The sequence below is a fragment of the Phascolarctos cinereus genome, unplaced genomic scaffold (assembly GCF_003287225.1).
Source record: "Phascolarctos cinereus isolate Bilbo 61053 unplaced genomic scaffold, phaCin_HiC Scaffold_1;HRSCAF=81, whole genome shotgun sequence".
Lineage (NCBI taxonomy): Eukaryota > Metazoa > Chordata > Mammalia > Diprotodontia > Phascolarctidae > Phascolarctos > Phascolarctos cinereus.
Genome location: NW_027555514.1, coordinates 176,759,882 through 176,777,577, shown reverse-complemented (window position 1 = coordinate 176,777,577; position 17,696 = coordinate 176,759,882). Strand labels below are relative to the sequence as shown.

The window sequence follows — 17,696 nt, the reverse complement described above, 5'->3', positions numbered from 1 at the left end:
AAGTTGGCTAACAATGAAAAGCAACTTATATAGTATCCAAGGAATACATTCTATTAATTTTTTTTAGGAAAGAGAGTCCCTAATGTCCTGTCCAGAGAAATATTCATGGAAGGATTAAATTATTTCAATTCAATATTTGTTGAGTACCTATATGTGCAAGAAATTGTTCTAGATATGGAGGATATAAAGATAATTTCCCCAAATCACTCAAGTACCATTCATAGAATTTAAAGACCTGAATATTAGAGTTAAACTGTTGGCTCAAGGGAGCTGATACAAGTCACTTCACTTCCTCAAGTCACAGCTTCTTTGAAAATGAAAGAGTTGAAACTAGAGAACCTTTAAAGTTTTTCCCAATGATCTGATTTTTAGAATTCCAGAACAAGACAAAGCTTCTGCCTTCAAAGATTTTCCAACTGAATATACATATAACACTAGGTAGAAAGTGGTAAGAATAAATTAAAGAATGCACAAAATGTGCTAAGAAAATTGAATAGGGATGGAATATATGCAGCTAGGAAAGATTTGGACAAGAATCCACAAGAAACAAATAGCTAAGATAAGAGTAAAATGAAGTGCAAAAATAGACTTCTATAACCTCTTGAACATTTAAATAAAAATTCATCTAACTTGTTGTTGAAAAGAATTTAGGTCTTTGTACTCTGTGACTAAATATAAATGATTAGCCCATAGATAACCCATGGTATCTAGATGTCTCAACCCTATTCCATATTTGGGTAAAGAAGTCAACAGAGGATTTTTTGGTAATAGATTTTAGTCATATATTTCTGTTTCAATACTTCATAAGATTCTCAATTTTGCTGGAATTATTAAAATAATAATAAAAACTCAGAGACCCCAGACCAGGCTTGAAATATGATCATTGTAGCAGTTTTGACTCTTTTGATCTATTTGGCTGGTGACCTTACACAGCCCTCCCTCACTTAAACCCAATACACTTGCACGTCATGGGGTTATCTCCCTGATGTTATGGTCCTCTTCGAGAATGAACGACAAACAGCAGCCTTTGTAAATTTCCACTAGTTACTGGCATGTCCAGTTAATCTCCCACTCTGTACTGTACCAATGTACAAATATATATTTCCTTTTCTCTATGTTCATTTTCCTGGTTATAGTAATAATACTATCAATGATAGTAGCATATGTTTGTATAGCACATGTCAAAGCACTTTCACATTCATTAACTCCTATGATGCCAACTGAGCTGTGGTTTATACTATTATTCCATTTTATTGATAGTATTCTTTGGAGTCCATATATAACATCGGCTGGACAACTTTTATTTTAAAATCTGATAATTTCAACGTTGTGTCAGATCCATAAATATCCCAAACCTAGAATGTGTGGCCCATTCCTAATAAGAATTTGGTGTACATTGCTTTTGATTGATTGAACGTGGTGTGAAAATTCTCAGAGTAAATACAGTGCTCATTTTATTTAGTTACAGGTATGACAAATTTTCTCCTTCCAATTCCACCATCACCATCTCTCCATGCCTACAGGACCTCAACAAAAAAATTTCACTTTCAGTTAACTTTCAATCAAAAGAAAATACAGGTAAGACAATTTCTTTAATTTTGAAAAACCAGACAGGTGTTTGATGCCTGATTTACACCAGTCTCCCAAACCAATATCCTTTTCCCTCTGTCTTGATTGAAGTAGGCAGCAAGACTGTGAGAATAAAAATTCCTCCTAAATTCCTAGCACCTATGCAACTAGGAGAAATCAGCCAATTTAAACCTTTCTGAATCTCTAGGATTTTTGAGATTCTCTAGATAAGCTGATCTCATTCTTAACAAAGTTAATAGGATGGCCTTTTTACTGGTATTGATGTCTAGATATGAACTGTCCTTATCAATGTTTGTGGATATTTACTGCTTGGTTAGTTCCTGGAGGTGGGGCAAAGGAGGACAGAAGGTCTGAAGATCTAATTTTTAATTGAGTTAAATTACAATGATTCACTCACCTTTAGATAATGAATTCTCATTCTCTCACAAAGAGAGGTGTGGCTAAAGGAAAGAATGTTGCTGACTTGCTGAGATCAGTAGATGGTTTGCCTGGTCCTTCCCCTAAGAGAGGATACACAGAACCTCTAGACTGAGCATGGGACCCAGCTTGAAATCATTATATGGGAAATGCACTTCCTGGTGGTTAAATTTACGATGCCTTCATTTCTTAATACAATGCACTGCTATTGATTTTGTAGTTCTTGCGAAGTCTGAGAGAGCACACAACGAGCACTGAATTGCAGTTGTGTGTTTCCTTATATTAAACACTACGTGTTAACCTGGGAAAAGAAGTGAGAAGTTTCAGAGCTAGTGCTCTCAGGCAGATGCTAGATGACTCATATAATACTAGATTTGGGGAGATATTAGTTCATTCCTACTGCTATCATATGATCTTCATGATTGAAGGAAAGGTACTCAAAAATTATTCTTAAATTATTTGTTGAAAATGCATTCAAGTTAAAATTTAAGAGAAAAAAGATTTTGGTAGAAGTTTTGAAAGTGAGTTTCTTGAAAGAATAAAGAAAGGAAAAAAGCATTTATTAAGCCTCACTGTATGCCAAGCCCTTAGTGCTAGGAATACAGATACAAAGTCACAACAATCCTTTCCTGTATGGAAATTATATTCTAATTAGGGAGAGAAAATCTGAGGGAATGGTGACCCTCAAGTATGTGTTGATTTGGGAAGCTACAAGAATAGTGAGTGGAGATATTTTCCTATAGCAGTGGCTTAACTGATTTTATTAAAACTCCTGAACTTGAAAGTAGATTAATGTGAAGGGGTTAGGGAAAGTACACGTATAGTGGCAGGACAGATGGAGCAAATATAGTTAGGCTGGATTTGCAGCATGTCAGGGGCCAACTAGATAGAGGGAAGCATTTGACATACTCACCCTTCAGGACAGCTTGGAGGAAGGGTAGAAATTCGAAAGTGGAGAGGGTTAAGTCCTTCAGAGCTTGGACTCTGTTTTGGGGGATGCAGAAAACAATAGAATGGCTGAGGTATGACATCACAAACTTTGGGGGTTTCATGGGGTAGGCATTAGTTTTTTATATCATTAGAAGACAATATAGTAGTAGCTTAGACAATATCCTTGAGGATTGAGGCAGCAAGGGAATACAGTTGTCACTAAAGGACTATATTTTTCACCTAGTCAAATCCATTCTACTTATTAATTATTTCATTTTTTAAATTATTCTTTTGGTGGTGACCAAGAAAGCCTCTGCAGTTGGATAGTGGTCAAATTTTAACAATTTTATGCCATTTAAAAATTTTATTAAGGATGTGAAACAGAAACTCGATCTTCCATGTGGGTTTATGTTTTTCTGGGAAACCTCCTCCGTGGAATAGGAGAAACTCCCATTCAGCCTCTGGGGATTACCTACATTGATGACCATGCCAGTGAGGACAATGCTGCATTCTATATTGGTAACGACTGCTTCTTTGTCTCAGAAATAAATGCCTGGGTACTTGGACATGAAGTGTTATTTCCTATGTAAAATAGGGCAAAGAGCCCTCAAATTATTGATAGGTAACTTAGTTTCAGTTTTAGACTTCATCACTTTCTAGTCATGTACCTTGGACAAGTCCATTTTAGCTACCTCCTGAACTTTCATTTTCTCATTTGTAAAAAGGTGATAATGATATTTGCATGTATTAATTTACAGAACTATTGGGAACATCAAATTTCATAAAGTATGTAAAATTATTTGTAAATAAAATGTTATATAGATATGAGTTATTATTTAGTATGAGGGTATAGTGGCTGCATATATGATTTCATTGCTAAAAGGAACTACTGAATATGAAAAATCCCTCTTCCAAGGTATAGGTCTGCATCTTTTCTACAGTTCATAATATTAGAGAGTTATATAGAGTATTGAGAGGTTAAGAGACTTGTCCTGGTGCACTTAGTCAGTATGTATCACAGGCTGGATTTGCTCTTTCTCTTATTAATATTGTTGCTATTGTTATTATTACTCTAGCCTTGGCATGGGTCTATGAGGCAGATTTATAAAATAGGGTAAGCATTCATGTTAACATTCTTAACTTAGAACAGCAATTATAAAATGGCTTATACTTAATACTCCAAGTTAAAGAATGAAACTAACAATGGGCTGAGGTTTAAATCTCACCCAAATGCTAGAAAAAAGTCCTCTCTTCTATGTGGCTTCTACGGCACCTCTGTGCCAAAAACAACAACAACAACAACAATCCAAGAAAACAAAACAAAACAAAACATAGGTTCAACCACAAGTATTTTTTGAGAAATAATATTAATTCTGGCAAACGTATCCTTGAACAAAATAAATTGAAGAAAAACACAAAGAAAAATAATGTTGAAGCAGAGTAGGCCCTCTCCATTTCTCTTGGGGTCCTTTGCTTCTTTTAGCACCCTTGCTACTAGGGTAAACACCTACAATAAGATACACACAGTTCCCTCTAGTATTTCCATTTAGATGGAAGTCATCTGCCCTCCTATCGAAGTCTACATAGCGAAAAAGAATTTATGCCAGCCATACCTTAGGATAAATTGAAACTAGGCAGCTAGGTAGTTGTAGTGCTCAAAGGATTTGGTGTCAGGGAGACTCGAGTTGAATCCTACCTCACACTTATTAAGTGTGTGACCTTGGACAAGTCATTTAACCTACCGTGCCTCTGCTTCCTCATCTATAAAGTAGCAATAATAATAGAACCTACCTCACAGAGTTATTATGAGGATAAAAGGAGATGATATATGTAAAGTGCTTTACACACCTTAAAGTGCTGTGTAAATGTTTATTATTATTAGTAGTAGGGGAAGCAGTTGTGGTAATGGTGGTGGTGGTGATGGTGGTAGTAGAGTTAGTAATAGCAATAACAGTCTCATGTCTTCCAGAATATTCTTATTTTAAGGTTGTTATTTGTGAAATGAAAGGTTTTATCTTCTGGCAGAGGAATTTCAGGTATTAGTTAAAAATAGTTGTGGTGATTGGGAAGGAGATTGATTTGGTGTGACAGGGAAACTTTTCTGGGACTCTGGAATTACATAGCATAAAGGGATATTTATTCTATTTACTAGCAAAAGCATTTTGGAAAATTATATTGTACACTTCTCTGCCATCATGAGTGCTTGTGAGATTGGGTGAATTATTGTCTCTTTTAAAAAAAGCTAGGTAATTTTAATACCTTAAAACAATCTTTTCTTCTGATCAAAGCTAATAAACTAATGAGGTAGATTAAATTATTCCCTTTCTCTACTGAACTTATCCTCAATTAATTATGCCCATCTATTTGGCACACTATATACAACATTTCATGAGATCCTTACATCACCTATAAGTAGGTGATGGAAGTATAATTCCCTTTTTCAGATGAGTAAATGAAGATCAGTGAGGTTAAAGGGTTTTTCTTTTATAAGATTATAAATTCCTTGAAGGCAGGGTAAGTTTGTCTTTCATTTTTTATTTTTTAATGGCCATCACCTAACACAAGTGCTTTGTACATATTGGCTTAATAAACATTTGTTTAATTAAATTGGCCTCGAGTGTGACTTGAATCCAGGTCAATACTATCTCTCATGGTGGTGTTTTGATGCCTTGAAAGTGTTAATTGCTTTCCCAAATATAATATTTGGTCCAGAATGTTTAGCCCTGATCACATAATCTTAATTGATGCTTTGCCCTATTCAAAAACATTGTTTCCCTACCTGATCCCTCTCCCCCCCAAAAAAACCCTCTCCCACAACAAATGGGGGGGAATCAAATAAAAATTGGAAAAGACCTAGGAGGCATTCTAGTTTAACTTATATCTGAATCAAGTATGAAATATGCTCTACTGATAAAATCACTAATTGAACTGACATTTATTGTTGAAGAATTTCTGCATTTTTAACAGTGTGACCAAAGATTTTTTTTTTAATTTTCTTTTTAGGGTGTGTGCAGACAGTTGCAATTATTGGGCCAATATTTGGATTTCTTTTAGGCTCACTGTGTGCCAAACTATATGTTGACATTGGCTTTGTAAACCTAGGTAAGGCAGAATTTTTTTAAGAGTTATTGTGGGTTCTTTCAAAGAGATGAAATGAGTAATATTCATGATGTTCAGAGGATAAATGTTAATGAAGTGATTAATTAAAAAAAATCCTCATTATATTAGTTTTCTCCATGTGTATGAAAAAGAGGAATATGGAAAGCAGGTAGTGATTAGGAAATGGCTTATGATTTGTTGTTAGAACGTATCACCTTTCTAGGTCTCAAGTTCAGATACATTCCAGGACAGGAAAGCCTGAAAGCTGTGGTCACTCCCTGGCTTTGGGGAATTCCAGGTGTGTCAACATTTATTACAGCCATACCTATTGACAATGTATTTGGCAATTTCAGCAGAGACATGAAGGCCTGACAGTCTTCTGGAAATCAAATGTCTTTTTATTCTACAAAATTATCCATAGGTTCGGTCTTGGGGACTGCTACGGGGAAGCCTTACTCTTCTCTTTCAGGATTTTACTCATGCATTGAATAAGCCAAGTATTTCTCAGTAACCACAAGTTGTCCTCTTCTATGATAGCTACATTTGTAAGAAATAGCTTATTATTCTACACAGCAAGAAGCCTAGAAAAAACAAGGAACAAGATAATAAGGTCACTTTAAAAATTGAGAATTAAAATTTGAAGCTATAAGGAGAAAAAGTGAAATGCACAGGTATTTGTAAAATTCTTACAGTTGTTGGCAATTAATTTATTCAAATCTATTATAAATCCAAAGCTGACCATATGAAGTACAGGTCTGATTGTATGGTGACCATTTAACTCATTCCACTGGTAAATCATTATTTTAAAGAAATGATGTGGAAAAGAGATGAATAAAACAAATGGCTGTTTTGTGATATTTCTGGGAAGTCCCTCAAATTAATTATCAATTTCTAATATGCTAGAGAGTTTTGTGTTTCTATCTTCAAATGAGGAATGATATAAAGTAAGAGGCTTATGAAGGGAGGAGCCACTCAAACTATGTTAATGCATTTTATAAGATGATAGATTAAGCTGAAAGAGGTCTCAGAAGTTATCTAGGGCAAACCATTTTACAGATGAGAAAACTGACCCCTGAGGTGTTATGTACTTTTCCTGAGTTTCCCCAGGGAGTAAGTGGCAAAGTCAAGATCCGAACTCAGATAGTCTGACTCCAGACCTAGTCTACTGTACTACTTTAAGGCCATATAGCAGAAATACAATGTTTACATTTCAGGATGCATTGAAGAATTGAAACCAAGCATGAGACAGGGCAATGTAGTGGAAAAGATCACTGGATCTTGGTTATAATCCTTGCCCTACCATTAACTGGCTGTGTGACTTTTGGCAAGCTGTGTAACTTTTTTGTGTCCCAGGTTCTTCATCTGTAAACTAAACGAGTTGAACTATATAATTGCTATAAAGTTCTGTAGTTTTAGGGAAAATAATCCTATTCAATGAAAAAAATATGTAACAAAATATAAATCACTAATATTTCTGTAGCACTAGTGTTAACAGGCTTTTTCATGATAATTTTCTGAAGCAGCACAACTATTATCCCAGCTTAACAGATGAGGAAACTGAGGCTTCAAAGAGTGAATGAATGAAAATGCACTTGTCAAAGTACTTGTTTATGTGCTATATGCCATGCTAAGTCCTGGGATTAGGCAGCTAGGTGGCACCATGAATAGAGTTCTGGACCTGGAGTCAGGAAAATATCACTTCACATTGAACCCCAGACATTTACTAGATGTTTGACCTAGTGCAAAGTCATTTAACTTCGGCCTCAATTTCTTCAGTATGTAAAATGAAGATAATGATGCCCCTATTTCCCAGAGTATAAAATGATAGCTTATTATTATATTATTATCATTATTAACCAATACAAGTATGAGAAAATCTTCATCCTCAAAGATATCACACTATAATGAGGATATCATACATAAGCAAGTTATGGGTAATGAAATAAGTTTTGATCTAATGATTCTGTGTTATGATGAATCAATAAAGTAGTTGGTTAACATGCTCTTTCCAGAAACAATGGTACTATTCATTTGATTCCTTTGCTCACAAACTAACCCTCCACAACACACACACACACACACACAACACATCACAGAACCTCAGAATTGGAAGGGACCTATGAGAAATAGGTAAAAAGTATGACTATGGTGGTGATAGTGATGGTCATCAACAGATAGTTTTCTTGGTAGACGACTAGGTGTAAAGCATCCAGTCTGACACCTGGCTATATATAGTTGTTGATAAGTTTTCACTCAGGCAGCTGGATGGCACAATGGGTAGGATGCTTGGCCTAGAGTCAGGAAGATTCATCTTAAGTTCAAATCTGGCCTCAGATGCTAAATACCTATGTGACCTTGGATAAGTCATTTAACCCTGTTTTCTTCAATTCCCTCATTTATAAAATGATCTAGAGAAGGAAATGGCAAACCACTCCAGTATTTTTGCCAGGAAAACCCAGAATTGGGTCATGAAGAGTTGGACATGGCTAAACAACAACACGAGTTTTCACTCAGTCACCATCATGATGGCATAGTCCCGCTGTGAATAGAATTATTTCCCCAGAAACTGGTGGAATGGATTCAGAGGGTCAGATATAGAAGGTGATAGCAGGGTTGGACAACCTAGAAGTAGTATGACTGGAACAGAACAATCAATGTGGGTACAGTTGAATATAAAACTTTGATGACCAAAGAAGACTGGCCTCAACTCAGGAGTGTAGCAATGGGAAACATAGGGCCTAAAACATATGGTCATCCTTATTCCTAGCCTGAAACCAATATGAACAGGAAACATATGTCCTCTGAAAAAATATTTTATACGGAATAGTTTAGGTGGACATAGGTTAAAAATGTCCAATTTTGTAATATCCAACATCAGCATTTGCTTTCATTTCTACTAATCTCAAGTACCTTCTGCTGGCATCATGTCCCCAGTTGTCAGCTTTCTTTTCTCTACTCTCAACTGAAATATACTTACTCTGTATTTATAGAAATTATTGACCAGTGTAAATGGTGTTTTCCTTCATTAGAATGCTCTTTGAGGACAAAAATTTTCTTATCTCTCCTCTTCCAGCTCCCTTTTATATGTTATCTTCTCCTTGAGTGCAAGGAATGTTTTGCTCAATTGTATTTATCTCCACATAGTTCAGCCCAGTGCCTAAGACATAGTGAGTACTATAATGATTACAATAATAATAACTTGGGCAGCTAGGTGGTGCCGTGGACAGAGCACCGGCCTTGGAGTTAGGAGGACCTGAGTTCAAATCCAGTCTCAGACACATAACACTTACTAGCTGTGTGGCTCTGGGTGAGTCACTTAACCCCAGTCGCCTCACAAAAGGAAAAGAAAAAAAAGAGAAAAATAAGAAAAATAATAATAGCTAGCATTTATATAGTGCTTTAGGGTTTACAAAGTGTTTACAAATAATATCTCATTTTATCCTCACAACAACCCCGGGAGATTTGCACTATTACTATCCCCATTTTACAGACAAGGAAACTGAGATAGAGGTTATTTGAGTTACTCAGGGACACTCAACTAATAACTCTCTAAGGCTACTTTTGAACTCAGATATTTCTGACTCCAGGTGCAAGGATTTATCCATGGTACCACCTAGCCGTCTCTGGTAAATGCTTTATATCTATCTATCTATCTATCTATCTATCTATCTATCTATCTATTTTTTCTTTATATACTTTGTACCTAGCATAGTGTTGAGCACATAGTAGGTATTAATTAGCACATGTTAAATTGAGCTGAATTGAACACAATCCAAATATGTCTTAATTATTTTCAACTGAAAAAAAAATAGTGGTATATAGGAAGAAAGAAATGTTAGCATTAAAAGCTAATGGGGGGAAATTGAGCCTGTCTTTGATTAAGGATCAAATTTTTGGAGGTGGTAGTGGTGTATTAACTAAATTTTGCTATGTGGACAACTCACTTATCTTCTTTCTCTTTTAGACAACCTAGCCATTACTCCAAAGGACACACAATGGGTAGGTGCCTGGTGGCTAGGTTATTTAATGGCTGGTGCCCTAAGTCTTATTGCAGCTGTGCCTTTCTGGTTCTTGCCAAAGAGTCTCATGAAACCTGAAAGCAGGAAAGATTCCATTTCCTCTTCTGAAAAATCAAAGTTTATTGTTGAAAATCCTCAGGAATATCACACACACTATCAAGAGAAAGTGACAATGCTAGAAATGGCAAGAGGTGAGTAAAATCCCATCTTTTTAAAAAATATCCCTTAGATACCATACACATGGGCCAAAATTCAAAGTTTCATGGTATGGGGGACACATTGAGTCTAGAAAGAAAAGAGCTTCAAGAAGAGGAGATAGGATGATGTTCTAAACCTAGGACATAACACAAACAAATTAATAGAGGCCAGAGAGGTCGGAACAAGATCTGTTTAAAATAGGATGAATGAAAAATATTCATATAAAAGAAGACTGGATAGGTTGAATGGAGACAGAATGTAAAATGGCTTTGAAATCTAGGGGAAAGACTTTATAATTTATCCTATATACAACAAACAGTCACTAACAGTTTTTGAATGGGGGGGGAGACATGATATAGTGAGAACACTATATTGGAAAGATAATTTAAATAATTGTACATTGAAGAGGTAAGATATGAGAGACAGACCAATTAAGAGGCTATTACAATGGTATATGTAAGGCTGAACCAAGACAATATTCATGTGAGTAGAAAAAAAAAAAGATATGTGGAGAAGATATTTTAGCCTTGAGAGGATTAGCAACCAAATGAATTTCTCAGGTGAGGCACAGGGAAAAGTTAAAAATGACTCAGTATGATAGAGGGCAGAAAAAAATTGATCAAACCCTATCTTATCTTTTTTTTTTTTGGTAACTAGGCCATGTTATTTTCACTTTGTAGATTTTCTGCCGTCTCTGAAGAGGCTTTTTGGAAATCCAGTGTATTTTTTATACTTGTGTGCAAGCACTATTCAGTTTAATTCTTTATTTGGAATGGTCACATATAAACCCAAGTATATTGAACAACAGTATGGACAATCACCTTCGAAGACAAATTTTGTTATAGGTATGTCTTCCTTGACTTCCAGGTCTTTTCAAAACTAAACTTTCTTTTAGGTTATGTTGTCCTTTCAGAATTTGAAGGAAGAAAATGTCTCAAAACTTAACCTGCTGATGCTGTGGTAAAATAGACATAAAAGTATGATATAAATAATGGAGATTTAAATGTGATATAAACAGGTTATATATATGTATATGTATATATATATGTACATATATACATACATATATACATACATATATACACACACATATAATTTTGTGCTTATTACATAGCAAGAATTGCTTGTTGATTTTAAGGCATCTGTAAGTGTGAGTATACTGGGAAGAGGTCATAGGTTATAGGTGTAGACCTGGGAAATTTAGAATTCATCTAGTCCTGCATTCTTAACTTACAAATGAAGAAACTGAAGGCCAAAGAGATTAAGGAACTTTTGCTCAAGGTCACTCAGGTGAGTAGTAAAGCCCATATTCCAATTCAGCTCCTGTGATTCCAAGGTCAGCTCTCTTTTCTCTGCACCATGCTGAGATAGTCATCTTTAAGCATTAAAAATCAAATATCAAAAAGTTCTTCTTTAGAAGGAGCTTTTTAATATAAGGATTAACATTTTTATATGCAGCCAAAATCTTAATATCATTGCTGATTTTGTTTAAGTAACATTAGGACAAATGGGTATTACAGAAAAGGACAGAACCCTATAGATTTAGTCCAAGCTATCATTTTACAGATGAAGCTGTAAAATGTCTCGGGAATCTGAGACATGGAAAGGTTAAATGACCTAGTTAATAAATAGCAGGACTGTACTTCGAACCAATTTCCATTAATCCAAATGGTTTTCCCCCCACTATTTTGTAGCAGTACGGTTAATGACAAAATGAATCCCATGAGCAACCAGTAGCATACAGAAGTGCATGGAAACAAGCCAGAAGCTCCAAACTTGTAAACAACTTCTCTGGAACAAGTGGAATGCTTTAGAAAACTGCATTAACTCTTGTGTCCCTGAAGGCTTGCTTTACTAAACTATGGTTGCAGTGTTGAATCTTTTTCTAACCTATTCACCCTCAAAATGAAAGAACTTAGCATAGAAGGATGGTCTATTCATACTGAGAAATGAAGAAACAAGTTTATTTGGATGATAGCATTAGAATTGAAAGAAACCTGGGGAAAATAAGGGCACTTGAGCAGGACATCTGTTTCCTATTAGAAACATCTTGCCTGGTTTATTCTTCTCTCAACCTAGAAGTCAATGACAGACTATTAATAAGACTGGACTTCTAGCTAATATAATTATTATTTCTATAATTCAGTGCTTAAATCATTTGTAACTTCACTGGTGGGTTGATGATCTCCAAGCAGTACTTTGACTGAAGAATTTAATATAATGTGGCCAACTCAATAATGAGCATCTCCAGATATAGTTAAGCTGGTCTGCAGATTAAAAAAAAAAGAAATAAAAGCACATTCTCTTATGAGATCCATATATGAAATCTTTCCAGCTCAGTGGGAACTACCAGTTTTTGTTTCTTAAACATAACTTTAAATCTATTCATTCATTCAGTCATTCAACAAGTATTTATTGAGCTATGACAAAGTACAAGATGTAATGCTTGGCACTGGGGATACATAGACAAAAGTAAATAGTCTTTGCCCTCAAGGAACTTCAAAGAAGATTAAAAGGAGTTTAAAAATTTAGAGAAGACTCTACGCTTCTCCCTGAAATACTGATCCATTTTTAACACCTATAGTCTGGTGATTACTATATAGCTGTGAATTATAGAATTCCTCAGTGCCTGAGGCTGAAGATCAGTAAAAGAGCAGTTGATATCCACGGTACGTGTAGAAGGACTGTAGTGTGTCATCTGAGAAGAACCAGGCACTGGAAACATCACAAAATGCATCACAAAGATAAATGCATCACTACAGAGAGAAGTGGATCAGTCATTTAACAAGAATGAAAGATAAAAGATAGGAATCCCAAACATTCCCTTACTACCCATTCAACGTACAGAAATTTAGAGGAATATTCCTAGTGCATTAGGTGGTCCCCAAATGGAGTGTTTATGGGAGGAAATAAACAAAAAGTATATAGGATAAGAATATGTAGATGGGTTACAATCTGAACCACTAGAAGAAGTATCCATAATAATGAGGTCATGAATCTATCCAAGTAATTAAGAAAGTAAGGATATTCATGTTGTTTAGTCATTCAGTCATGTCTGACTCATGTAAGGGTTTCTTGGCAAAGATAATGGAGTGGTTTGCCATTCTTTCTCCAGTGAATTAAGGCAAACAGAGGTTAGCTGACTTGCCCAGGGTCACAAAGCTGAGGCCAGATTTGAACTCACATCATCCGGACTCCAGAAGCAGTGCTATCCACTGAGCTACTTAGCTACCTTAGGATATTAAAAGCTAACCCCAAATGTATAAAAGCTTTATATGTGGAAAAGGAATTTGATGCTTTCATTTTGGGCTACATTATTGCTGTTGTTGTTCTTCATTTTTGAAGAGGACCAAAATCAAGTTTGAGTGTGTCCAACTGTGGCTGATCAGGCCAATATGAGCTCAGAATGTTCTCCCACAGGCTGGGCACAAATAGTCCATGTGAACCTTTGGGGTAGATACTCTGAGTTTACGTTATCTTACATTTCTCTTCAGCTATTTCAATTCTGCTTTGCTCATAGAGCACAGCAGCTTTTCTGATGTGGGTATGCCTTGCTGAGCAGTCCTGTGCCAGTGTCTCCCATGTCACACAATCAATTCCAAAGTTCTTAAGAGAGATCTTGAGAGGGTCCTTGTAGCACTTCTTCCGAACACCATGTGAACGCTCGCCCTGTGTGAATTCTCCAAAAAAATAGTCTTTTTGGCAAGCGTACATTTTGCTTTTGAACAACATGGCCAGCCCATCAGAGTTGTGCTCTCTGAAGCAGAGCTTGAATGCTTAGCAGTTTAGCTTGAGGGAGGACCTCAGTGTCTGATATCTTATCCTACCAGGTGTTCTTCAGAATCTTCCTAAGACAATTCAAATGGAAGCAATTTGGTTTCCTGGCATGGCACTGGCATACTGTCCAGGTTTCACAGGCATACAACAGTGAGGTCAGCACAACAGCTCTGTAGACCTTCAGTGTATACCTTTTCTCTCTCATATTTTCCTTCAGAACCTCCCAAACACTGAGCTAGATCAGGCAATGTGTGTGTCAACCTCATTATCAATGTGTACATCCCTGGAAAATACACTACCAAGGTAAGTTAACTTATTCACAGCATTCAAAAGTTCTCCATTTGCTGTAACCAATGGTTCCACCAATGGATGGTGTGGTGTTGGCTGATGGATCACCTGCATTTTCTTGGTGTTAATTGTTAGACCAAAATTAGCACAAGCACCAGAGAATCAATCCATACTTTGTTGCTTCTCAGCTTCAGAGGCTGCACTGAGTGCATAATCATCTGCAAACAAAAAATCATGCTCTGATACTTCCTCCACTTTAGTCTTGGCTTGCAATTTTTTCAAGTAGAAGAATTTACCATCAGTGCAGTAGCTGACCTTGATGCCATGTTCATCTCATTCAACGCATTTGACAACATGGCTGAAAATACCATACTAAAAAGCATGGGAGCAGGCACACAGCCTTGTTTCACTCTGTTGGTGACTGGGAAAGCATCAGAGCATTGTCCATTATCCAGAACCTGGGCAAACATGCCATCATGAAATTGACATACAATGCTGATGAAATTCTCTGGACAACCAAATTTTCACATAGTTTTCCATAAGCCCTCGTGACTGACAGTATCACATCTATAAACATTGCATACAGGCCTCTGCTCTGTTCCTGGCATTTCTCTTGGAGTTGTCAGGCAGCAAACACCATATCAACCATTTTTTCAGCCTTTTCTAAAGCTACACTGGCTCTCAGGTAGATGACCATCTTCCAAGTGAAGTATCAGCCTATTAAAGAGGATTCTGGCCAGATTCTTGCCAGCAATGATTAAGAGAGACACACACACACCCATGATTATCACAGTACAATCTATTTCCTTTACCTTTATACAGATGGACAATGGAGACATCCTTGAACTCCTAGGGGATAACCTCCTCTTGCCATATTACCTGGAAAATTTCAGCCAGCTTTTGTATGAGCAATGCACTCCCTACTTTGTAAATCTCAGCTGGAATAGAATCAGCACTAGGTGCTTTGCCACATGAAAGAAGCCTCATGGCATTCAAAACCTCTTCTTCAGTAGGAACTTCAGTTAGGAAGGGATTGATTTCAACTTGCTGTAAATGGTCAATGGCTTCAGCACTGATTGATAATGGTCTATTGACAACACTATGGAAGTGTTCAGCCCATCTCTCTAGGATCATGTTCTTATCACTAATCAATATGGATCCATCAACACTGAGTAGTTGAGATACGCCATAGGTCTTTTGCCCATAAATAGCCTTCACAGCATCATAAAAGTGCTTTGGACTGTTGGCTATCAGTATAAAACTGAATTACATCTGCCTTCTCCCTGAGCCAAGAATCCTGCATCTCTCTAAGTTTTGCTCATACTTTACTTTTGATGGAGTTGAATGCTGCCTTCTTAGAGATGGACAAACTATCCTGCTGGTAAGCCCTGTGGAATTCTCATTTTTCATTTAGCAGTTTCTGAATTTCCCCACCATTTTCATCAAACAAGTCTTGATGCTCGTGAGTGTTCTGACCTAGATGAGCAAATGCAGTACTATACACCAAATCTCTGAAAGCCAGCCACTCTTTTTCTGCTCCACTGTTGCCAACTGTGTGTTGGCTCAACTTTCTCTCCAAGTTAGCAAGAAACTGTTCCCTCTCAGAGAAGAGCTCTAATCTGTCGACATTAACTCTTCTGGTAGTCATTTTGCTCTGGGGATGCCACTTTTGTTGGATGTGAATATTTAGCTTGGAAAGGATAGATCTATGAACAGTCCAGAACTCTGCCTTTGTCACTCTGACATCCTGTCTCTTTTCCTTACAATCGTATAGTCTATAAAATGCCAATGTTTGCTGCAAGGGTGCATCCTCAAAGTTTTAATATGTTTAGGTAAATGGAAGACAGTGTTGGTGATGAGAAGGTCTTGAGATGCACAAGTTTTCAGTAGTAAGTGACCATTGCTGTTGCTGTTTCCAACTTTATTCCTCCCTAGATCTCCCTGCCAAGTCTGGTAGTCTGAGTCTACTCTAGCATTAAAGTCACCCAGAATTATAATCTTATCCTCTTTTGCACATTGATAATAAGAGTCACCAGGTCTTCATAAAATTTTTCTTTAACCTCATTAGGGTTCATCATGGTGGGAGCATAGGCACTGATGATGGTGGCATGACATTTTCCTGCAAGTGCCAATCACTTTGTCATGAGCCTGTCATTCACTCTTTTTCATAGGCGTACAAGCTTGTTGATTAACTTAGTTTTGAATGAAAAACCTATGCCAGCTTCATGGCACTCCCCTTCACTGAGGCCACTCAGAAAAATTTGTATCCAGCTCCAACTTCAGTAAGCTGACTTTCATTTGCCAGGTTATGATGCCTGCTGAGTTCTCTTGCTACAAGAGCTGTTCGTCTTTCAGGTCTACTGGATTTTGTATTCTCTATAAGTGAGCAGACATTCCATGTGCCAGTGATGAGTGGAATCATCTTTGCAGATGTTTTTGTACATTTTTTTTGCATTTCAACTGCAGAGTGGGATTCCCCTCTTGCTACAGTAATCAGGCCAGGGTTGGGTAAACAGATAATTTTTAGGGCACCTTTTCTAGCCCCTTTCTCACACCAGGAGGTGAGCAGTGCGATCATTAAAGGGCTGCTCAGACACCCAGTGGCCTGCCAAATCCCACTGCTGCTTCTAGTGAGAAATGACCCTATGGCCTGGGCCACCTGTGTTCAGGATTGTGACTACAGTTCCCAGTGTATCTGCACCTGATGCTTCATCACTTGCCTGTCACCACAGAACTTTGAGATAGGTAAAATGGTAAAATAGCATGGGTGATGTCCTTTGATCAGTGTGTAAATTAAATTTAAGTGAAGCAGAGTTGCATGAAGTTGTCAGCCTCACTCTCTCCTCCAGAGTCATCACAGTCCAGTGGCAGGACAGGATCAAGACAACTGGTGACACAACTTATACAAATTTGGCCTACAAATTATAGGAGCAATGAATAAAATTTGCAGACAGTAAAAAAAATAAATCATGCCAATATAAGGAAAATCTTACAATTTCCAAAAATGTCTGAAGGTCAAAAATTGGAATGTCTTCCCCCAAGATGTAGTAAATTCTCTATTATTGTAGATCTACCAATCAAGGACATTTGCTGGGCATGTTATATGGGAATTCTTATTCAAGAAGCAGTCAGAATGAATGACTAATAGGTTCCATGCTAACTCTGAAATATTGTGATTTTGAAGTAAGATGCAAAAGGGAATACAATATGGATTAAGAAACATTACTTTTTTAGTACTTCTCTATCACCATATTTGTTTCATTTCCTTTTAAGTGGAGAACTACATTTAAGCAAATGTGAAAGTATGTACTCAAGATTCTCATGCTTTGAAATATTAAGAAAATGTCTCAGGTGTTCCCTCTCTTTTTTCCGGAACAT

The 17,696-nt window shown here is 36.8% G+C and overlaps 1 protein-coding gene across 1 annotated transcript in view; it reads left to right on the top strand.

Annotated features, from left to right (window-relative positions):
- Positions 1-17,696, top strand: part of SLCO1C1 (solute carrier organic anion transporter family member 1C1) — a 106,543-nt gene that overhangs the window by 39,147 nt on the left and 49,700 nt on the right. Inside the window, exons 5-9 of the mRNA XM_020994412.2 lie at positions 1,463-1,578; positions 3,310-3,456; positions 5,941-6,039; positions 10,001-10,246; positions 10,934-11,098. Of these exons, the coding sequence (XP_020850071.1) occupies positions 1,463-1,578; positions 3,310-3,456; positions 5,941-6,039; positions 10,001-10,246; positions 10,934-11,098 (773 nt within the window). The remainder of the gene's footprint in view (positions 1-1,462; positions 1,579-3,309; positions 3,457-5,940; positions 6,040-10,000; positions 10,247-10,933; positions 11,099-17,696) is intronic.